At 44.5% G+C, this 24,192-nt stretch overlaps 1 protein-coding gene across 3 annotated transcripts in view; it reads right to left on the bottom strand.

The window, feature by feature from the left end:
• The window catches only part of CATSPER3 (cation channel sperm associated 3), a 35,619-nt gene that overhangs the window by 3,868 nt on the left and 7,559 nt on the right, over positions 1-24,192 (bottom strand). The window contains exons 4-8 of one of the 3 annotated variants that reach the window (XM_045027126.1): positions 15,481-15,663; positions 14,938-15,078; positions 14,025-14,144; positions 11,027-11,184; positions 9,224-9,448 (exon numbers count right to left, since the gene is read on the bottom strand). In XM_045027126.1, coding sequence (XP_044883061.1) covers positions 9,346-9,448; positions 11,027-11,184; positions 14,025-14,144; positions 14,938-15,078; positions 15,481-15,663 — 705 coding nt within the window. In that variant the 3' untranslated portion in view covers positions 9,224-9,345. Of the gene's footprint in view, positions 1-2,294; positions 4,168-9,223; positions 9,449-11,026; positions 11,185-14,024; positions 14,145-14,937; positions 15,079-15,480; positions 15,664-24,192 lie in introns of those variants that run through there. The other 2 variants (XR_006581583.1, XM_045027127.1) reach the window with 2 other exon arrangements.

The raw sequence follows: 24,192 nt of genomic DNA, 5'->3' as shown, positions 1-24,192 counted from the left end.
ACTGTGTTTGAGTCTTCTGATCGAGGTGTGCAAGGATGCTTGGAGCAGGTGGCCGGACAATGGTGGTGCCCGTTAATACCTGCTGAATGTGCCATTTGAATACGTTCATCTTCGCTTCCTCCTCTGGTTAAAAAAAAAAAAATCAAGACATTTTCATAGTATAATTGTTTATTATCTAGGACCCGATTCTCCTCTCATGCACACCAGTGTAACTCCATTGGCTTTGGTCAAGTAAAGTTGGATTTACATGAGTGCAAGCAAAAGGAGCATCCGGCTCCTAAACACCTAGGCTAAGATTTGCAAAACCGACTAGTGATTTCTAAAACAGCTGCTGCCACTCAAGAAAGAGATCTTGGAGTTGTGATCTTCAGAGATCGTCAGAGTCAAAAAAGCGAGCAGAATGTTGGGAATCATTAGGAAAGGGATAGATAATAAGACAGAAAATATTATATTGCCTCTATATAAACCATGGTACACCTATATCTTGAATACTGTATGCAGATTTGGTCGCCCTATCTCAAAAAAGATATACTGGAATTAGAAAAGGTCAATAAAAATGATTAGGGGTATGGAACAGCTTCCATATGAGGAGAGATTAATAAGACTGGGACCTTTCAGCTTGGAAAAGAGATGACGAAGGGGGGATATGATGGACGTCTATAAAATCATGACTGGTGTAGAGAAAGTAAATAAGGAAGTGTTATTTACTCCTTCTCATAAGACAAAAACTAGGGGTCAGAAAATGAAATTAATAGGCAGCAGGTTTAAAACAAACATAAGAAAGTATTTCTTCACACAACATATAGTCGACCTGTGGAACTCCTTGCCAGAGGATGTTGTGAAGGCCAAGACACTAACAGGGTTAAAAAAGGAACTAGATAAGTTCATGGGGGATAGGTCCATCAATGGCTATTAGCCAGGATGGGCAGGGATGGTGTCCGTAGCCTCGGTTTGCCAGAAGTTGGGAATGGGTGACAGGGAATGGATCACTTGATGATGGCCTGTTCTGTTCATTCCCTCTGGGGCACCTGGCATTGGTCAGTCTCGGAAGACAAGATACTGGGCTAGATGGACCTTTGGTCTGACCCAGTGTGGCTGTTCTTATGTTCAGGCATCCTTCTTAAGACACCCTGTTTGGGGCTGATTCTCACAGGATGGGAGCTCAGGTGTCAAGTTAGGCACCCAAAACTTGAGGGCCTCAAAATCACCAGTCAGTTTTGAAAACCTAGGCCTTAGTTTTTAATAACTTAGTGTTAATGAAGCAAGCTGGGTGCAGGATGTGTTATGCCAATATAAAAGTCAGGTATATATAACATTCATCCAGCAAATGGACCCAACCGCTGTATTAGTCCATATCTCTCTCAACGCGACACTTGGTTAAACAGTCCCGGATGCTCCAAAACTAGTCGTGTGTTCACAGGACCGGGCAATAATTGTAACATGCCAGTTTAAGTATTAATAACAGCCATGCAGAACTGTACGAGCTCCCAATGCTATGTAAACAGACGAGAATTAAAATGGTTTTTCCATCACTGTTTAAATTCTATGATGTTTTTCTAAACATCCGAGGTACAGAGAGGGAATGAGAGCCTGAAATGACTATCTGGAAAAGGGCCATATCTAAGTGAGTACTTTATATTTCACTCTCAAGATGGTCAGATGTGTGGTTTAAGAGACTTTGAACACAAACAGTATCAGTTAGTTACGTTCTGTTTTGACCTTCAGTGAGAGTTTGAGACATAAATAGCTTTCGTTTAAACTGAGTTTAATGTAACTGGATTTATAGGTTCATAGACGATTTTAACATTCATCAGAAATGTTTTATATTTAGCAAGGCAGCGTGGTCTAGTGGGTAGAGGACAGGAACTCATTTTTATCCATGCTTTACCACAGACCTATTGCGTAGCCTTTGGCAAGGCACAATTTCTGTGCCTTTATCTGTTAAATGGAACTTGCTTGCCTGCTTCAGAGAGTGAAGCTGGAATCAATTAATAGCTATACTGTGCTTTGAAGATGCAAAAAACACTACATAAATGCTAAGTGTCAGCTCCTGAGTACAAGAGGCCTCACTCTCCTCCCCCTTAGACCGGTTTTACAATGGTGCAATTCCACTGACTTCCATAGAGCTATTCCCAATTTACACCAATCTAAGGCAGGGAAAAATCATAATTTACATCACTAACATTTAGATAACGTTTGAAGACCTCTCCAGTGACCATATCCCATTTTCTTCTATGTATACTTAATATCATTGCCTAAGTTTCTTTAGCTCAAAGCTGAGTGACAAATCATGCTGTGTTAGGGCGAGAGACAGGCCCACGTTTGGATCCCAGTTTTGAACACTTGCATCAGGGTTTCATTTGGGGTCCAGCGTCCGAGAGAAATAATTTTGTTTAAAATGTAGACAGACATTCTTTCCCTTTGGCTGTTCAGGACATGGTTCCAGAAGAAGAGCAAAACTGTCAACTTCCAGCGAAGTCACCAGCGTTTTGTCTGCATTGCAGGAATATGAGATCAGACCATGGACAGATGCCAGTAGTTGACACTCCATGGATTATGGGTTACAAGTAGTTTTAAAAGAGGCTGATAACAAAGCCCCTTTCGACCAGAGCAGCAAATCAATATTTGAGGCCTTGCCAGGTTGTTACTGTTAAGAGAATAAGTTGATTGTATGAGTCAGGTATTTCTTTAGTGCAATCCTGTTTATTTACAGAGAATGTACACAAAATCCTCTTTCTCTGAACTCAATAGAAACAAACAGGCAGTTCCCTTGTTGAGAAATCCAAGAAATCCATTGCCTTTCTAGCCAATCCTGTTCCTAAAAAAAGCTCTGTCTCTTGGCTTCCTCCCACCACTACTTCTCTTGCTCTCTGGAGGCTTTCGCCTCACTTTCTGCCACACACAAATACAGCTGCAACCAATAAATACCCAGGAAAACCCTTCAGCCCACATGGTTTAGCTTCTGCTCAGGCCCTGCCATGCTGGCCAGTACCCTGGGCATTGGCTTCTCTTGTTTCAGCTCTCACTATTCATTTAATTGCTCCTTCCATTTAGCTTCCGTGAAGGGTAGTTAGTACACCCATCAACTTTAATCCTGTCTGTGATTGAGCTATAGATGTGCTTGATGGCAGCCATTAACACTTTCCAGCATAACAATAAAATGAGAGAGTAGAGAGAGTGTGACTTTACCCTCCTCCAATATATAAACACATGGATTATTTTTAAAGAATATAATTTATTATATACCTAGTCTCCGTCCTACAATCCTCATTCACATGGCTCGGGAAACAGGATCAGACATATTAAGACACACACATCATCACAGTGTGTGTATTCCGGCTTGTTATATGCTCAAGAAGTGGTTAAGGAGGGCATGTACTGAAGACTACTTTAAAAAGCCCCATAAATAGCTGCGTATTGTGGAGTTGCCTAATAACGTGTGCAGAGCTTTGGAAAGAACCAAAAGCACAACTGTGAGTCCTTCTGTGACAAAACACCCCTTTCTTTTCACCCGTAGAAGGCCTGATCATATGTTCACAGCTGGAATTTCTGAACAGCTGCACTGTAAAAATAAATTCCAAACAGCACAAAGAGGAAAAACCAGGCACAATCCAGCTACTCTCTGTAGCCACTCTCCTCCCTCCCCCCGTCGAACCTCTTTAGAATATTTTCCTCATACTTTTACTCCCCCTTCGCCCCCCTCAAAAAAAGCAGAACTATTCGGAAACTTGACTGACAGCTGTTACTGACCAGAGGAAGCCCAGGCCTCTGAACCTGAGCTATGTCTGAGTGCCGCACACAGCACAGCTCGGGGAGATGTAGGAGGCAAAGATGGCTTTACTCTGCAGCATCTGCTGGTTCCCCCTAAGGGCCATTTTAGCAGCCAGGGATCAACTGGGTGAAGGTGCCCCCATCCAGGTGTCCTTTCTCCCAGACTCCTGCCCTACACTCAGGATCAGGAGCGGAACAGTTTAGGAAGCTGCTGTGCTGTCGTTACACCATCAAGGATTTCCCCAAAGGAATCTCAAGGCTCCAGATGCACTGGCCTCCTGGCTGCTTTCCATCATCAGAGCAGCCCAAAGCGGCCAGAGCAAGGCCAAGATTTGGCCCAGTATATTAAGACCTCTCGCTGTGCTTCGGCATTTCTGGCTTCACTCGCAGCCATATCTAGAAAGGGCAAAGGGGTGTGAAAATGGAAAATAACATGAGAGAAAAACCAATTATCGGCAGCTCACTGCGGGCTTGGGTCAAGGCTGAGGCGAAGGTCTGGACTGGCATCGTTTTTAGCTGATTCAAAGTCACCCAGCACCAGTAGCCTGGAAACACAGACCTGGTTTTCAACCCCCAACTTCTACCAAGCCGGGGCACACGCAAAACCGGGGCCTGGAATGACTTCACTTGCGGGGCGGGGGGGCTGTGCATGTGCCAATCAGGCAGGGAGGCACCGAGAGGACCCCAAGGCTGGGGCCTCCCCAAAGAAATTCAGACACAGTTAAGGCAAGACTTCTCCGCAGGCAGCAGCTTCCACGGGGGGCATCCAGCACTCTGCTCTAGGAGCCAGGGGTGTCACACATATGGCTCACAGAGTGCCCTGCCAACAACTACCTCCCTGTAATTCATCAGGCAGCCTGAAACCATCACCCTAATCAGCCCCTTAAACTCCCCTCTAACTCCCTCCCGCCTCCCCACTGTAGCACTGCCATGCACAAAAACACCTTTTTGCTTTCAGGCTGGGTTGAGGCCAGCTCAACATTGGTTCCATAAAGTGCCTATCCCAGGAGGTTATAACCTGTTTCCCCTCAGTGTGGGGTGCACAAGCCCATATACACACTCAAAACCAGACGCACAACATACCCCGACACATAAAGAGGCAGATTCCTGCACACGAGGGCATAACTGGTGGAAAACAGCAGGCCAGCCTCCTTTAACAGATGTCTATCTGGTTGCCAAGGCAAATACTTGTCTCACTGCACTTACTTTGGAGCGCAGCTAATAAGTGACAACCACAGATGATTCGCCAAAAAAAAGCTGCTATCTGAGGTGTCTGTTTTCATTATCAGGTCACAGGTGGTGCCAGCAGAATATTTTATAGTTTGTCCGTATTTTATGGTGCTCATCTATCTATCATACTTATAAAAGGCCATCAGGCCTGTAGCATAGCTGCGGGCATCACAATCTTTAACACACACCACCTCTGCGCAGTACCATTACCCCCATTTTACAGAGGGGAACTGAGAGATACAATGACTTACCCAATGTCACACAGGAAGCCCATGATAGAGCAAGGAATCGCATCCAGGTCTCCAAAGTCCCAGGCTAGCAGCCTACCCATTGGATCATCCTTCCTCCCTGGAGTACACAACCATCCCTCATTTCCATAGCATGCGATGCGAGCACATGTATCGCAAAGTCAGACATTACAGGTGCTCAGACATTAAGGTACTGAGAGAGAGCTAGAGAGATCTGGTATGTCTACACTGTAATTAAATACCCGCAGCTGGCCTGTGTCAGCTGTCTCGGGCTCATGCAGGGCTATAAAACTGCTAGGGAAATATTTGGGCTCAGGCTAGAGCCTAGGCTCTGGGACCAGACCGGACCCGACACTCCCCCCTCACGAAGAGTGGGTGTTTTAGGGTGACCAGACAGCAAATGTGAAAAATCGGGACAAGGGGTGAGGGGTAATCGGAGCCTATATAAGAAAAAGACCCAAAAATCAGGACTGTCTCTATAAAATCGGGACATCTGGTCACCCTAGGGTGTTTAATTGCAGTGTAAACATAACCATAGTGACCTTTCAAAGCCGCAGTATCTTTGGTGTACAAACAATACCATATGTACCTTTAGAAATGTGAAAAACGCTGCATGTTACAGGAGTTTATCGCCATCCAAATAAAATCCATTCTATCAGCAGCACAAGGCGATTTCCCCACGGGCCCATCCAATTGTTAGTTGTTTGTGAAACGGCTTGACAGATTTGGAATTCCTGAATTAAGCATTTTGCCCTTCCCTAATTTGGGGTTGTTGTTTTAAACGTGACTGCAGAAATAGTCGCAACAATGCATCCCAGGGGTCGGCAACCTTCAGCACGCGGCCCAGCAGGGTGATCCACTGGCGGGCCGCGAGACATTTTGTTTATGTTGACCATCCACAGGCACTGCCCCCTCAGCTCCCAGTGGCCATGGTTCGCCATTCCCGGCCAATGTAAAAATAAATTCCAAACAGCACAAAGAGAAAACCAGGCACAATCCAGCTACTCTTTGTAGCCACTCTCCTCCCTCCCCCAGTCGTACCTCTTTAGAACATTTTCCTCATACTTTTACTCCCCGCTCGCCCGCCGCCCCCACGGCCACTGGTCTACGTGGGGTGACAAGGCCACGGATGGAAATTGGGTTTCTAATAAAAAGTTTAAATTATTATATTTCAGACCGCAAGAAAGCCATCTGAAGAGTGGGTGTGAAAATTACCATATTTATGAAAGTAGGGATAGTATAAGTATGCTTAAAAGAATTCTTGACAATGTTCTTTCCATTTATCCAGCTTGCTGAAATGTGGCCCATATAACTGTCAGAGAAAAGGAGGTTTTGATCTAGTCTCTCCATGAAAATGGTCACATAACGTCTTATAGAGCCACATATGTTTCCATCATGTTGCGGAAGTTTTAGGAAGTGTTCCTCATAAAATGTGAAATTATTACAAATGAGAACATGAAAACAAATGTAGTAGGAACTTGTGTCATTGTCTCCTTTCTAGTCCTCTTACAAGGGGCTTCTGTTAGCCGCCATAAACATCTTCATGAAGGAAAATAGTAGAGATGGCAATTGAAGTGTATCAGGGCGTTTTTGGGCCTCTGAAGTTGGCTGATTCTGAAGAGCTAAACTAGGGAAGTAGAAACAAAGATGCAGGGCTCGCTTTGAACTTGAGTGTCTCCTATACTACAGTCAAATCTGGTCTAAATAATATCATGAGTAAATCAATCTAAGGGACATGAGAGAGACTGGTTGTGTGGCTTAATAACTGACACAAAGGGCATTTAGGAAGCTGATGTACAAAAGATAATATGTGCAGATATGTAACACCGACAGACCCCAGTTGTTGGCCGGTGGACTCGAACCTGGGACCTCTAGAGCTAAATGCATGAGCCTCTACTGCATGAGCTAAAAGCCATGTGGCCCTTAGTTAAGGCTGGAGCAGACTCATCCACTCAGTGTCTCAGTGCCACTCAAGGGGCCAGAACACCACACCCCGGAGGTGTGTGGGTTACACATACACACATATAAAGAGTAGTGTGCCAGCTTTGGTGATAGTTAGGCAGATGAACATCTAGACCCTAGCAGTGGAGATGCTTGAGAGACACAGAGGCACAGAATAACAAGTCTGGTACATTGTACTCAAGAAATAAATGTGCAGCATGCAGCTGGAGAGAGATGTCTCTAAAAAAAAAAATCATTCCACCCGTCTCTGTGAGAAAGTGTCAATAATTTTGCTTTATGGGCCCAGTTCCTTCACAAGCTCTAAACCCTAGAATTAGATACTGTATGCATCTGTTTCTAATTTATTTTAGTACTGAAAGCCATTGAGTGATCCAGAATAGCCACTTGCTATTAAAGAGGCCATTTTTCAAGTGATTCTTCCAGTAATATTATACATCTATTGACTACATATAATCATAAAGTACTTCACAGCTGTAATATAAAAATTATACATGATTCAGAAAACTCAGCACCAAATGCTATATATATAGTAGTAGATTCAATCCACATAACTCTAGTTCTCAAAATACTTCAACAACTGAAGACTTTTCCAGTCAACTGTGTCGGATGTGTTTTCTTGCTGCTTCTCAGCAGTCTGGCAAAGATCAAGCATGGTATTGGCTTAACATTGGATACCTCTTCTACATGGAAATGGACAAGATCTGGAATGACAGGCTTCTCCATCTCTAAGCTACTAAACAGCCAAATGTAACATTGCCACACTGAGTTTCTCTTGAATCTCTTTCAAGGGTAGCATTGCCTCTGGCATGCTGAGAAACCACATAACAACAATTAGTCATCTCCTCCAGCTCTCTCTTTTGCACTTACCTGTGTGGGTCATTTTCTTTTTTGGATGCAGCAAGAGCCTGGCTGGATATGGGATAGTGGAAGTGTGTTTAGAGTACAAATAGTAGAATCTAGAATCTCTGAGATCTGTTCCTAGCTCAGCCACTGTGCAGCCTGGAGCAAGTTGTGATGGCTGTGTCTACAGTAGCTACTGTAGATCAACAGCTAGCAGGCATTTTTACTACCACATCATCTAACCCTGTCTATGTGAGATGGTGCTAAAACACCACCGGCTGATCAACACACATGCTCCCACGATCACTGCCACAGGTGGATCTGCACCAGTGGCTTTGCAAAAGTGTGAGATCTTCAGAAAAATGTTATCCCAGCCAAAGGCCAACTTTTCAGTCAATCACCTTACACTTACATGTATGAGTACAAAATGCATGGCCTTGAGAAACAGCTACATCTCTCTCTTCAGATATTCAAGAGTTAATGCAGAGCACAGTGGGTGTGGTTGTTTAAAAAACTCCAGAGGGCCAAATCCAAAGAGGTTCAGCCAATATTCTAACTGGAGTCCTATCTCTAAAATGAACTGCTACATTTAGAGAGATTATGGACAATTTCTTTAGTATGTTTCAAATGCCTCTTGTTTAGCATAGTCCCTACGTTAGCTCACGAATACTTTGAATTATAAGGGCAAGAAGGATGATCTGGCAGTTAAAGCACTGGCCTTGGAGTCAAGAGCATGGGGATCTAATCTCAGGTTTGCCAAAAACTTTCCAGAAAGCCTCAGGCCCTTAAATCTCTCTGCCTGTCAGCTTCCCCATCTGTAAAATGGAAATGCACAATAATATCTAAATCAATCAATATTTATAAGGCATGTTGTGGTCCTTAAATAAATAATAATCATAATACTCAGCTCTTATCTAGTGCTTTTCATCAGTAGATCTCAAAGCGCTTTACAAAGCAGGTTAGTATCGTAATCTCCATTTTACAGATGGGGAAACTGAGGCACAGAGCAGTGAAGTGACTTGCCTTAGGTTACCCAGCAGGCTAGTCACAGAGTTGAGAATAAAACCCACATCTTCTGAATCCCAGGCAAGCAGTCTATCCATCAATCCACACTGCCTCTTATCGAAGGTACTGCATTAGTGTGCAGTATTATTATAAGGAGACACCCTATAGTAAGTTATCAAAGGAGGAAGTAAATCTCCTCTGAGTTATTTTTATTTATGTATATTTATGCTCTGTTTTTAAACAATGTTTTTTACAAGGGCAAAGCATCACATTTTCTACACTAGAACATTTAACTCTTCATATCTTTCTCAGGGGGCAGCACGGATTTTTCTCTTACGTCTTCCAAGATGGTGTTCAACGTACCAACTAGTTCATAATAGAGTTCTTGTAACCTACAGGGCGAAGACAAGAGCATGGCTGAAATAATATCAGATTTATGATTTCAGTGCGTTCACATGTAGTGGAAAATGTGAAGAGCCCAGTGAAAAACGTATACTTAGAACTATCATCTCTTTAACTAATCTGACCTGTCACTGTTCATTTAACAAGATAAAAAGAACAATGAACAATAATTGGATAATCAGTTGTTTGGGGGGGGGTTACGTGCATAACAACGAAGAAAGATTTTTTACTCCATCTCCAAAGAAATCTAAATCTTCCTGTAGTAACAGATGACAAAACACGTCCCGTTATACAGTCAAATTTTCTGCAGGCTTTTTCTGGGTTTTAGCATTATTGTGTGTGTGCATTCTCTTTTCATCCTCCCTAATAGAGGCCTTTGCACTTGCTGGGTACTGAGTATTCCCATTTCCTACTCCTTCCATCCCACCCAGGACTGCATCATGACAGCTTTCCCATCAATGAAAGAGTAGTGTCGGACATCAGTTCCCTCCAAGATCTCATCATTAGCATTGCATGCCTCACCATGGGAGGTTACAGTGACATCTGGGGTACTCCTCTCTTTCCTTACACTCATTGCTGGGGTGGAGGGCAGGGAGCTGGTGGGGGACCCTGTAAATGGCTAGGCCACTGTGTACATGTACCACTGCCCTCTACTGACTGGAATGTCAAATCTGCTCAAGGGTTTGGGATCGCTTTGTGGCTGTCTCATAAAGAGTGCTACTTAATGATACTCTCATCTCCTAGCTTCTCCTTTAGCTAGGGTGACCAGACAGCAAGTGTGAAAAATCGGGACAGTGGGTGGGAGGTAATAGGAGCCTATATAAGAAAAAGCCCCAAAAATCGGAACTGTCCCTATAAAATTGGGACATCTGGTCACCCTGCCTTTAGCTCAAGTAGTTTTGGAGCAAAAGCTCCTCAATTCCAGGCCCTATGCTCCCTATGTGTGTAGCCAAAGACCATAATACCTGAATGTACAGACATGGCTTTGTTACCGGAGTGTCTTTGCAGAGCTCCCAGACTCAAATAAGAAGGCCCAAGGTTAGGAACCAAACTCAGATCCCGAGCATGGCAAAGCATTGCACCCGGGTCAGAAGGCATTCTGCTGTAATAACTTAGTACCAGAAATAAGTATTAGCACTCTGCATACTATTTGCATAGAACAGAGAAGCACCATCATCTGCAGCAGACCTCAGAACCTAGAGCAAGAAATCTGCAAATGTGAGGGGAAGGTCAGTGCTATCACAGTGCCATTCCATAACACAGCTTTAACCAGCCATGGAATATCCAAGACTGTTGGACTTAGCAACAGCCTATCAAAGCTTCTGTAAGCTTTGGCCTGCAAACACTGACCACCAGCTTCAGTAAGATCAAATGTCTTTAACTGTGCCCTCACAGTCCATTCAGAGATCTTTCACCCAAGGAGACTAACTGGTCACAGACTCTCCAGTAACAATGCTAAAGGGATGGCCAGTATTTAATCCAAAGAAAGAAAACAACAACAACTCAAATGCACATTTTTACAATTTCTAGCATCTTGGTCTCTGTTTCTTTACACCTACGTGACCTACCTATAAACTGTGTTATCCTGAAGATCGAGGGATGTCAAATAAAGATCAATAAATGGGATACTGGCACAAAAATCTTCTAAGACCATAGGATCAGAATGATGTAATGTCTTTTTAAAGTCCTCCACCAATTCACTGAAGGTTTTATATTCACTGGTTTTCTAATGTGAAAAAATATTCCAGGGAAACACATTATCAAAACAGAATGGGTTTTTATACAGGGATTTTCGTTCTCCAGGTATCTTAAGGAGCTTTATGAAAGATGCAGCAAAGAGTCCTGTGGCACCTTATAGACTAACAGATGTATTGGAGCATGAGCTTTCGTGAGTGAATACTCACTTTGTGAGACGCATGTGTCTGACAAAGTGGGTATTCACCCACGAAAGCTTATGCTCCAATACGTCTGTTAGTCTATAAGGTGCCACAGGACTCTATCGCTTTTTACAGATCCAGACTAACACGGCTCCCCCTCTGATTTATGACAGATGATAGCAGTGCAGGGACCATGGAGACAGGTGGAGCCTCAGGCCTCAGCAATAACTTACCCAGAGCTTTCAACCCTGACCTCTGGTTTTGCACACACAGCTTTGCACACACAGCCAATTGCTCTGGCAACATGTATGAGGAGTGCCTGGTTTCATGAGCATTAAAAAGGGAGTGTGCAAAACTGGAAGAGGGGCTGGAAATTTGGCCATGTAACTTTTGTTTTTAAAACACAGTGGGTATGTCTAAGTTGCAGCTTGGAGCAAGCCTCCCAGCCCAAGTAGACAGGGTAGCATTAGCTCAGCTTGAGCTAACACGCTAAAAACAGCAGTGTGAATGTTGCCACCCGAGCTCAGACTGACCTGACCCCCTGAGTCTGAGCTCAGGTTGCTAGCCTGAGCCTCTGCCAATGCAGCAACGAGCACACAGCTATTTGTAGCATGCTAGCTCAAGCGGAGCTCCCAGCTGCAGTGTAGACATACCTAGAGAGAACATTGGCCAGGGTGCCAAAGTTACTTCTTTTCAGAAGTGTCATGGGATCTTTGTCTTGCACATGAACAACTACCAGATCCGGCAGAGGGGATGGCAGTTCAGGGTCTCATCCAAAGAGATTGTTCCTATAATAGTTTACATCACCAGTGGATGGAACTTAAATCATTAACCTTAAATCAGTCATTTGAATCAGAACTTGAATCAATGACTTTATAGCCAAAAGATTAGAGCACCAGCAACTAAGCCCTACTGAGCTGTTTATGTAACCCACACACCTCCTGGGTGTGGTGTTCTGTCCCATCTAATAGCACAGAGAGATGAGGTCCCAGGTTCGATCCCGCCCACCAATGACCAGGGTCTATCAGCCTTACATTTAAATTATATCTGATAATAATAAGAACGAACAGAAGGGATGGCAGGAGACAGGCAGTCAGATTATTCCAATCATCTACACTGACGAAGCAGTATTTACAATTCTATCAAATCAGCTTCATTTTCAAAAATTGTCAGAGTAAAAATATCAAAATTATCCATTACATGAATTTCAAGTTCACAAAAACAGACTTTAGATAAGTGTAACGGACAGAGTGTTAGACATGGAAAATGATATTCCCACTTAAAGAACTGGAAGAAAGCTGATTTTGAGTAAGGGCTTGTCTACACTGCCCCACAGTTCAGATTATGGGAATGTTAATAGCAGTGCACACCAGAGTGCTGCACTGTTCCTCCCCTGGGGGACACACCACAAACTAAAAGCTTCCTAGTTTGCGGAAAAGTAGTCCTCTTCAAACAGGACTACACTAAGGCCTGGTCTACACTGGGGGGGATCGATCTAAGATACGCAACTTCAGCTACATGAATAGCGTAGCTGAAGTCGAAGTACCTTAGCTCGAATTACTTACCCGTCCTCACGGCGCAGGATCGACGTCCGCAGCTCCCCCGTCGACTCCGCTACCGCCACTCGCTCCGGTGGAGTTCCGGAGTCAACGGGAGCGCGTTCAGGGTTCGATATATCGCTTCTAGATGAGACGCGATATATAGAACTCCAAGAAATCGATTGCTACCCGCCGATCCGGCAGGTAGTGAAGACGTACCCTAATGCAAACTAGGAACCTTCAGGTTCATACCCGCAGCACCCACATGGGAGGGTTACAATGTAGCACTTTGGTGTGCACTGCTATTCACATCCCCAGTAGTCCAATCTGTGGGACAGTGTAGACCAGTGGTTCCCAGACTTGTTTCGCTGCTTGTGCAGGGAAAGCCCCTGGCGGGACGGGCTGGAAGCAGCGGCCAGTACGTCCCTCGGCCCGCTCCGCTTCCCGCAGCTCCCATTGGCCTGGAGCAGCGAACCGCAGTCACTGGGAGCTGCGATTGGCCGAACCTGCAGACACAGCAGGTACACAAACCGGCCCGGCCCACCAGGGGCTTTCCCTGCACAAGTGGCGGAACAAGTTTGGGAAGCACTGGAGTAGACGTAACCTAAGTCAACTTTAAAAGGTGCTTGTGACCTGATTTTAGTGGGTTTCTAAATACTGCCTATAGAACATAACAAATCAAAAGAAATATATGGTTACTGAGGAATATAGGCACTGCACTGAGATACCATTATAATACAAACTGACCTACATTTAATAACATTGGAACAATGCAGAAATATTTCAGAGAAAACCAGCAATGGGAATCCGTTTAGGAAATTATTATTATTTTAAATATTATGGGGAGTTTTCCACTCTGACATTTTTTTCTTACATATAAGATTCAAAATGAAATCTGTATATGCACACACATATATATACAGGCAAACAGACACATGAACTTATAAAAGGATACAGATGAAGGTCTATGGCCTGGCTTATTTCTAACGGTGAAAAAGCTTAGAAAATTGCTTCTGTGAGATAAATGACTATAAAGTCCTATACTGAAGATAACTCTATGCTGTCTTGCATCACTAAACTGTATCTTACATATGTTTGTCATACTTATGCTGTTCAATAAACTTGAAGTAAATACAATTCAGTGAATCTACCTGCTGGTGTATTAGCATGTTTACTTCTTCCTGTTGTCTTTGTAATATGGCCTGTTTTTTTGCCTGAAGAGCAGCTTGTTTTTCTGCTTTAAGCTCTCGTTCATAATTCTGAGTGGAGTCCTATAAATATAAAACAGTGTATGTTAAATGCTCTTAACTGGATGACTCAGGCAATTAATCAGAGACACTTTCGCCTTTAAGTCACTGATCTAAATCAAGCCCAAACTGGTAGCAACAAAGCTGTTACCACCTGCTGAGTTTCGTAGGGTCAGTCTAGCAGATTTCCACGTCACATCTGGCACCCTTGCTAACAGTGTCACCCAGGACAACCCAGGAACGTAGGAATGGCCATAACAAATTGGAGCAGCCGTCTGTCTAGGTCAGTATCCTGTTTCCAGCCGTGGCCTGTACCAGATGCTTCAGGGGAAGCTGCAAGAAACCTGCAGTAAGCCAGGGATTTAAATGGTCACAAATTTGCCCTTTGTTCTGATGGGCCTTGTTGCAGTGTGTGGAGCTTCAGGCAAACTTCCCTTATGGCTCATATATGGGAGGTGTTGGCAGCTGATAGGACTGGAAGGACAGGAGAGGATGGAGAGTTTCCGGCTAGCTCTGTTTGTCTTTGCATGACACAGACAAGGGCCAGGGCACCGTACAGCTGCCTGTACTTATGCCTAGGACTGACCCTAAATGGGAACAGTGAATTCACTACCATTCTCCCTGAAGATGCTCCCTTCTGGTCTGAGGCAAACTAGGAGGGCTATGTGGGGAAGGTATGTTGTTCCTGTGCAGTGGACAGAGGACTTCAGTCTCCAGCAGTGTCAAAAAGCCAGCTTTCAAAAGGTGCACACACTAGTTTTCAGACAAATGGCTCCATAGTTAGACACACACAAAGAATAAGTGAAACCCAACTTACCTGGATATTCATAATCACAACTCCAATGGACATATTGAAAAACAGAAAGAACCCCAGCAAGATGAACACTATTGTGAAGGCTCGGCTAGCACTAAAACCATATTGGTCTAACTCATCCTGAAAGTCCGTCCAGCCATCGACCTGCAAATGTATCAAATCTCTGATCAGCTAGTTCCAAACCACAGCTTGACTCACAGACCAGATTAAATCTCTCTTTTTCTCAAACTGAACTCTGGTTTCCCCCAGTTGCTTAGAGTTCCAGACTCAGATGCCATATGAAAGCTACTAAATTTCAGCTCAACAAGCTTACCCCTCTGAGTCTTTAATACCAGAAAAATGAATCTATCCATCCAGCTGAATTTTCACAGCCACCTGACATTAAATAAAACCCAGGGAACAGCTCCCACCACCTTTAATGCTGAGAACAATCACAGTTTAATTACATGACTTCCCCAACATCCTGACCAAAATCAGAGGTAGTGGTTACTTACAGTAGTTTCTATAAACAGACAGACATAAGATGGAAAGGACAGCAGAAATTACCGTTACTAAACAGAAGAGAGTGAAAAGAGCAGATGCGAGGTTGCCCCAGTTTTTACTGTCTCCCGTTTCAGGGTCTCCGTACAATCCGTAACCCAAAATGGCAAAGATAAACATTAGCAGGAACAGCAAGACAAGGACGTAGATCACAGTCTTCACAGTCTGGCCTAGAGCCGTTATCAAACTCTGCAACAGGGAAAAACAAATGTGTGCAGTTTAGAGCGGAGACAAGCAGCTCTAAATGAAAGAAAATGCTTGTTTAATTCACAGACAGCGGCGATTCAGTAGGCGGCACTCTTCCCTTTGAGCCTGTTCGGAGCCAATCCCCCAGGGTGCTGTGCTATCTCTGTAAAGTGAGACACTGAAAACACCAAGGTCCTGACCATGTGTGGCCATTACAGGCACAGTTCTTCCTCTTAAACTACAGGAGAGTCCTTTCTACTTGTCAGCAGTAAGGAGGTATTGCCTACAGGTGAGTGCCTGGGACAGGGCCTATGGAATTAGAGGTTCTATTCCCAACTCAGTCACTGGCTCCCCATTGCACCTTAGGATAGGGTGTTGTAAATCTTCATTCATTCATGTTTAAATGCTTTGTGGTCTTGGAATGAAAGACACTATAGAAGTGCCAAGTATTATTCATTATCATCTCAAGAGTCCAGCTGCTAGACGGTCAAGATCGCACCATCCCTCCTTCCATATTTTCTAGCTAACAGCCGTGCAGCCCACAGCACATTTACCACTCATTTTGTTTATTCTACTACTAAGCAGGACAAATGTACAAATAAGTGGAAAGATGAAAAATTAAGGAGCTTTGTGGTGTCCTTTAAAACAACCAAGGGCACTCAATCAATTCAAAAGGAGCACATTTAAAAAAGACAATTTTTCACACCTATTTTTATTACCTTTTTGGGTTCACTGCTGCACAATATTAACAGAGTACTAGACTATGTTCATAAAAGATTAGACACTTTGTAAGAAGAACATTTGAATTAAATTAGTTGGATCAAAATTACAAAAGCTAGCAATCCTCACGGTTCAGTGTAGAGTCTGCTCCTGAACTGGGGACAGTAAGGTATCAGAGGGGTAGCCGTGTTAGTCTGGATCTGTAAAAGCAACAAAGAATCCTGTGGCACCTTATAGACTAACAGACGTTTTGCAGCATGAGCTTTCTGAAGAAGTGGGTATTCACCCACGAAAGCTCATGCTGCAAAATGTCTGTTAGTCTATAAGGTGCCACAGGATTCTGGGGACAGTAAGAAATTCCCATTCCTATCACCACTGTATAGTTGACTAGATGCGTCCAATATTGCTTGATCAGGGTCAGGGTGTCAGATAGGCCAATGGTCTTTTCCACTATGGTAACCCCTGTGTATTGCACATGTTAAGAAATCACTGAAAACCAGGGGTTCACTAGGCAGGAACAGCCTGAGAGACAGAACAAATCCTATGGATGACACCAATATGTACACCAGGCGCTCTTAGGAACTGATGTGTACTGATTTGGGAATACAGTTTAAGTCAGACCATTGGTAATTGATCTCTGCCAAATTGCAAACATTTCTATTAACTCTAGGTTGCAGAAAACTACACACAGCCTCTCGCACCAACGTTATATTACTCCAGACACTAGCTAATGAATGGATTTGATGATTTCCCCTGATTATGAAAAATGTGCTAATGCCAGAGGATCTAATGCAGTGCACTGGTTCCGGGAATATCCATTTATCAATTCCTTTTTAGACAATGTCTCAAGCATCTCAAGTGAAAACTCAAACTATCCAGTTGATCTGTTGAGGTGGCACTTCCTGGTTAAGAGATTTGTGCAAAGCTAACGTAAGATGTACTTTCCAATCCCCTATAATTGCCAAATAGTTAATCTTGTTATGATGGATTAAGGATTTCCCCTGCAATCAGGTGGATAGTTCCAGGTTTTCCTAAACCGTGTCTGCCCTAAGAAATATATACTCACATCAATAATTTAGGAAGCAGTCACACCCTGGTTAATTCCTCCAGATGTTTCCTTCTGGCACTAGGCATCACCTCCATTTTATATGGATTGAGTTTCATGCAGCTAGCTTCCATCCAGGTCAGATGTGACAAGATGCTGAACCTTTTTTATATGAGGGCAGCATCTACACTAGCCTTTTTCCCTAAAATTTTTGACTGTGCCAGCTCCAACAATGATAGCAATGGTGAGAGAGATAGCATAGACCCGCTACTGTTGTTTTAAATGCTGTGTCAACAGACTACACAGACCTGGAGTTAAGGTCCAAGCCCACTTTTTCTGTGCAGTTTGGCTTTATGGGTAACAAAGAGAAGAACACATCATAAACCTCAGCCTAAGCTTCTTCCCTGACCTTGGCTTTTCCTAAAGATTCCCTCCAAGATCTCCACTAATTCCCAATGTCTAGAGAGCCACTCCCACTGCTGTTCTACCTAGATGCATCTACCACAATGAGTCAGCAGAACATCAACTGTTTCATGTAGGGCTCTAATATTTGCTGACAGACCCCTGCCATCCTGCTGCAGCCACTGAAAAGCCTCAGCTAGTGCAGAATGCTGCTACTTCACCTTTTAAGTAAAGAAGAGCAAACAATATTCTGCATTGCTGGCTCTGCACTAGTTGCTAATTACTCCTGGTTGCAAACTGAAGTGCTGGTCATTAACTATGAAGCCCTAAACATTGCTCATACACCATACACTCTGTAAAGCTAAAAAGGATTCAGTTTTACTTTTTTCCTGAGTAGGAATCAGAAGAAGAGAATAACGTATTTAAAGCTCAATATGGTTAAACAACCTTGTTTTTTTAATCTGAGAAAAGTAACAAAATATTCAGCTATAAGATACTTTCAAGCAATCTGCAACATAAAAATGCTTGAAGATATATCTGTATTACAATATATATATATATATATATATATATATATATATTAATTAAAAGAAAGAGCTTTATTAAGGTTGCAAATGCAAGCACTCAGAAGTTAGGAAAAGCCAAAGTTAAGATTGCCTGCATAACCTTAATTAGGCCCCTTTGTGTGTACACATTATGACACAGTCTTAACTACATGACCACAAAGTATTTTTTCTATAGGACCCCTGCCTCATTCAGTGCACAGGATGGACCTGCTCTGGCAATGAAGCAGGACTGTGTAGTAAAAGAGGCTGTTGTCTCTAAGACCCCTGCTTTATCTGTTGCACAAGTTGGAAGGTGTGAAGTGAATGAGGCAAAGGATTGCAGGAAGAAAAAGGATGATCTCATAGTTAAGGGAGTTGAATTCTGCCCTGGAAAATTGGATTCTATCCCTGTCTCTGTCACAGACTGTCTGTGGGATGCTGAGCAAGTCACTTAACCCAAACTTTTCACAGATGGTCACTTATAGTGCGTCCTGCATTTTCTATGTCAAATTTGATACCTGGGATCTGATTTGCAGAAGTGCTGAGCACTCACAGTTGCAACTGGTCAATGGGATGTTGTGCTTTGAACATATAAAGTGCTAGATAATATTAAATACCATGGAATTTCAGGTCCTAGGTGTTTCAGTTTGGACCCCCAAAATTAGTGGATACTTTGTACCTAGTCGGTCTGTGCCTCAGTTCCCCATCTGCACGATGGGGATAACACCACCCTGTCACCTCACAGGGGGTTGTTTGTGAAGCACAGTCAACCTGTGGAACTCCTTGCCTGTGGAGGCTGTAAAGGCTAGGACTATAACAGGGTTTAAAAGAGAACTAGATAAATTCATGGTGGTTAAGCAGGGCCGCCCAGAGGATTCCGGGGGCCCGGGGTCTTCGGCGATGGGGGGCCCTTCCGTTCCGGGACCCGCCGCCGAAGTGCCCCGAAGAACCGCGGCGGGAGCCCCCCACCGCCGAATTACCGCCGAAGCGGGACCCGCCGCCCGGTCTTCGGCGGTAATTCGGTGGCGGGGGGGGGGTCCCCGCCGCGGGCCTTCGGGGCACTTCGGCGGCGGGTCCCGGAACAGAAGGGGCCCCCCGCCGCCGAAGACTGGGCTGCGCTTCGACGGCGGCGGGTCCCGCTTCTCCCCCCCCGCCCGGTTCCCGCCCGGCCCCGGCCGCCGCTTCTCCCCTGGCCCCGGCCGCCGCTTCTCCCCCCCCGGCCCCAGCCCCCGCTTCTCCCCGGCCCCGGCCTCGGCCTCTTACCGAGCGCGTCCGCCGGCAGGGCCTGAGCTCCGTCCCGCTCAGAGCCCCGTGGTGAGGGGGCGGGGCTGTGAGCTCCACGCCGAGCGGAGGCAGCTGCCCCGCCCCCTCCCCACGCCGCTCTGAGCGGGACGGGGCTCAGGCCCCGTTGGAGCTCCCAGCCCCGCCCCCTCACCACGCGGCTCGGATCGGGGCGGGGCTCAGGGGCTCGACCGGAGTCTCGGCGCTTGATGCGCCGAGGCTCCAGGAGAGTGGTGGAGGCGGGAGCCTCCGCTCTTCTCTTGGGGGCCCCTGCGGAGCCCGGGGCCCGGGGCAAATTGCCCCCTTTGCCCCCCCCTCTGGGCGGCCCTGTGGTTAAGTCCATTAATGGCTATTAGCCAGGATGGTTAAGAAATGGTGTCCCTAGCCTCTATTTGTCAGAGGGTGGAGATGGATGGCAGGAGAGAGATCACTTGATCATAGCCTGTTAGGTTCACTCCCTCTGGGGCACCTGGTGTCGGCCACTGTCGGCAGACAGGATACTGGGCTGGATGGACCCTTGGTCTGACCCAGTATGGCCAGTCTTATGTTCTTAAGCACTCAAGATACTGTAGTGATGAGCACCACAGAAAAGCCCATGATGAAATCAATAATCCTGTCTTCAGAGCAGGGTTTGAACAGTGTGCAGTGAATAAGGCCGAGGGCCACGCACACTGAATGAGGCAGAGGTCCTGGGTTAAAAATAAGATGTGATGATGTAATTAAAGACTATAGCTCCAATGGTTCCTAGTCTCCTTGACCAGCCAGTCCCAGTCTCCCACCCTGCCTCATCAATCTCAATGTTCCTCCCTCAGCCAACGGACTCCCAGTCCCTCCCCACATTTCCTTCACTGGGTCCCAGTTCCTGTCTTCTTGCCTAACCAGTTCCAGCCTCCCCTCCCCTCCAGCTTCCTCCCCGATACCAGTTCCCCATCCAGGCTCCTTGCCCAGCCATTCCCCATCCCAGTTTCTCTTCCCCACAGTCCCCGTCTCATCAGACTCCTTGGTCTAATCCACTCCTTCCCGCCCCAAGTCCTGTTTTATCCCCTCTTCCTCGCTGCCAGTGTGCCAGCAGGGGAGGGGGGAGGGGCCATTGAGAAGACAGGAGAGACAGGCTCCCTGATCTCAATTCCAATGTCCGGACCCACCCTGGTCTGGAGCAGCTGGGAGCAACCATTACAGGGAAAGTCCTTCTGAGCCCCTATAGCCCTGGGTTGGAGCACGCTCAGTCACTCTGTGCGGGTAGGGCATGCAAAGTCCGATCACACATAGGACCTGTGAAGGGATGGAGCTTGCTCAGTGAAGATTCGGAGTTTTTAGCTTCTAAAAATCTATGAAATCTCTACTGAGAATATGCAAAGAAAGTCTTATAATTTGGGCAGAATTTCATGGGCACAGCAAAAGACTCATCTCTGTCACAAAGGCCACCACCACACTAAATAGACAGCCCTTGCTCAAAAGCATAGGAGCACTAGAGCTTTTCAAAGAAGAGATTGCCAGAGTTTTTTAGCATGAGCAAAACAATATATTTTCCCTAGCTTTGTTCTTGGAAATGGCACACATATTTTGGCTGAAGTTTTCAAAAATATTTAGCCCGAGGCAGACTCCCAACATGCAGGGGAGAGGGTAGCTCAGTGGTTTGAGCGTTGGGCTGCTAAACCCAGGGTTGTGAGGTCAATCCTTGAGGGGGCCATTTAGAGATCTAGGGCAAAAATCTGTCTGGGGATTGATCCTGCTTTGAGCAGGGAGTTGGACTAGATGATCTCCTGAGGTCCCTTCCAACCCTGATAGTCTATGAAAATTTCAGCCTGAATGGCTAAAGCTTGGCAAAATTATACAGTAATCAACTGAAAATGGGGTCTTATAATACAGTGGTTCCCAACCAGGGGTACACATACCCATGGGATAAGCAGAGGTCTTCCAGGGGGTATGTCAACTCACCTAAATATTTGCCTAGTTTTACAACAGGCTATATAGAAAGCACTAGCAAAGACAGTACAAACTAAAATTTCATACGACTTGTTTATACTGCTCTACATACTATACACTTTAATATAAGTACAATATTTATATTCCAAATGATTTATTTTATAATTATATGGTAAAAATGAGAAAGTCAGTAATTTTTCAGTAATAGTGTGTCGTGACACTTTTGTATTTTTACATCTGATTTTGTAAGCAAGTAGTTTTAAAGTGAGGTATAACTTGGGGGCACGCAAGACAAATCAGATTCCTGAAAGGGGTACAGCAGTCTGGAAAGGTTGAGAACCACTGTTATAATGGGAAGTATCGGTCAACCTGAATAATAGGCAGTGCTACCATGTATAATTTATGCAACTCCCTAGGATTCTTCCCTCCTGGACGTAAACACTACTGCCCTCTACTGGATGGAATGTCAGAGCTGCTTAGGTGTGTGAAATCATGTCAACATCTTGTGGCTACAGAACATCGAAGCTGAGCGCCCTTGCTTACGGGAAGGAACACTTTGTGGAGTGCTGCTAACAACAGACAAAGCACGACACATTTCAGAGATCTGGGTACAGACACTGCTTCTAAGGTAACCCACACTGGTCACCTTCATCTTTTGTCCATGGAAACCTAGCCATCACCTGAACCCTGTTTGTCCCAAGCACTCGATGTCTAATTTTGTTCTTGTATCTGTATCTGGGAGTAGGAACAAAAGCCATTTACACACACACACAAAAATATGACAATCTTATCAAGGTAAGGTATGGTGTTCAGCAAAGGTGGGTTGTGCACATGATCCTAAACAACGACAATCACCCACAGCTGAAGGTAACACGAGAGCCATAAAATGCCATTGGTGACTGCAGTCTAGCAAGTGCTCCTTGTATAAAACCATCAAATAATTTTCAGTTTCTATGGCACATCCTGAGGTTCCTGTACAGCTCCAGAAATCCATAACAGGTCCTCTGTGCGTCTGCTATTAAGACGCAGCTTTGTGGGCTCATGGTCTTCCTAAACTGTGAATATGTTGAAATTAATCCCAAATACATTTTAAAAAAAGCAGGAAAGTTGATTTTTGGAACAACCTGGCATTTTAAAAGTTTATTTTCAAATTGAAATAAGGATAAATGGAGCCTACACGACGACTGGGATCACAGCTAACAGAACTGCTCTGTATGGAATACAGCAAGGAAATTATTTCCTCGAGGTGGAAATTTATTGCCCCAAGGTGTAAGGCAGCGTGTTTTAAAGAGTTTTTTAATTAATAAAGGGACGTATGCCAAGAATGTGTTACATGTTTAAGTTTTCAGCATTAAATACAGTTTCCCCCGTTAAAGGCTAATATAGACTTCAATTAATTCATTATAATTCACATATAGGTACGAACAACCTCCCATCCCTTCAGCAAAGCTCACTGGGGCAGATTGTAACATATTTTACAAAGAATGTCTTTTAGCAGAGAGTTTCGGTCACTAAGAACACAAGAAATGCCAGACTGGATCAGAGCAATTGTCCATTGAGTAACCTGTCTCCAGTAACAGCCAGTACCAAATACTTCAGAGGAGGATGCAAGAAACATCATGATGGACAATTACAGGATATTTGCTCATAAAGGATCTTTCTAATTGCCTTGGAATAGGAAGTGGCAGGGTTATGCCCTGAAGCATGAGGATTTACACCCCTTATCCATTTTTATCCTATTCCCTGGATGTTCTTATCTATAGAAATGCCCGAGAGTACAATTTTCAAAAGTACTTAAGAGACTTAGGAACCTAAGTCCAATTGACTTTCAATAAATCTTATGCTCTTAAGGGCAAGATTTACAAAGGTATTTAAGCTCTCAAAGTTGCAAATAGGTGTCCAGTGGGAGTTTCAAAAGGGCCAAATCAGATTAGGTGCCTAATGTGAGTTAGATAAAATAATTATTTTATTTTAGTTTTTAAAAACCTTGGTCTCACTCCTATCCAGTGGCAATGAGTTCCACAAGTTAATCATGCACCATTGTTTAAAAAAAAGCTTTTAGAAAACGAAAATGGCTGTTCATTTTGCTGTGTGTCTCCTTGCTCTAGTACAGGGGTTCTCAAACTGAGGGTCAGGACAACTTAGGGGGTTGTGAGGTTATTACATGGGGGATCATGAGCTGTCAGCCACCACCCCAAACCCTGCTTTGCCTCCAGCATTTATAATGGTGTTAATATATAAAAATGTGTTTTTAATTTATAAGAGGGGGTCGCACTCAGAGGCTTGCTATGTGAAAGGGGTCACCAGTGCAAAAGTTTGAGAACCACTGCTCTAGTATTAACAGAAAGGATAAATGGCAGCACCTGACATATATTATTTCACATACCTCAATTTTGTCCCCTCTTCCAGCTACAGTGAATAATTAACACATAAAAGTCTGGCAATCACTGAAGTTTACTATCCAAACTAGAGGAAGGCAGGCTCAGAAGTGAACATTATAAGAGCCTTATGCCCATAAATGCTCCACTTCTGGTGGGCTACCCAACCAATTAATTACATGCAGAGATGCAGGCTGAGCAGTCACTACCCACATTAACTCCCTACTAAAAAAAT

Source organism: Mauremys mutica, chromosome 8 (assembly GCF_020497125.1).
Source record: "Mauremys mutica isolate MM-2020 ecotype Southern chromosome 8, ASM2049712v1, whole genome shotgun sequence".
In the NCBI taxonomy this organism is placed as follows: Eukaryota; Metazoa; Chordata; order Testudines; family Geoemydidae; genus Mauremys; species Mauremys mutica.
This window is presented reverse-complemented; position numbering and strand designations above follow the sequence as displayed.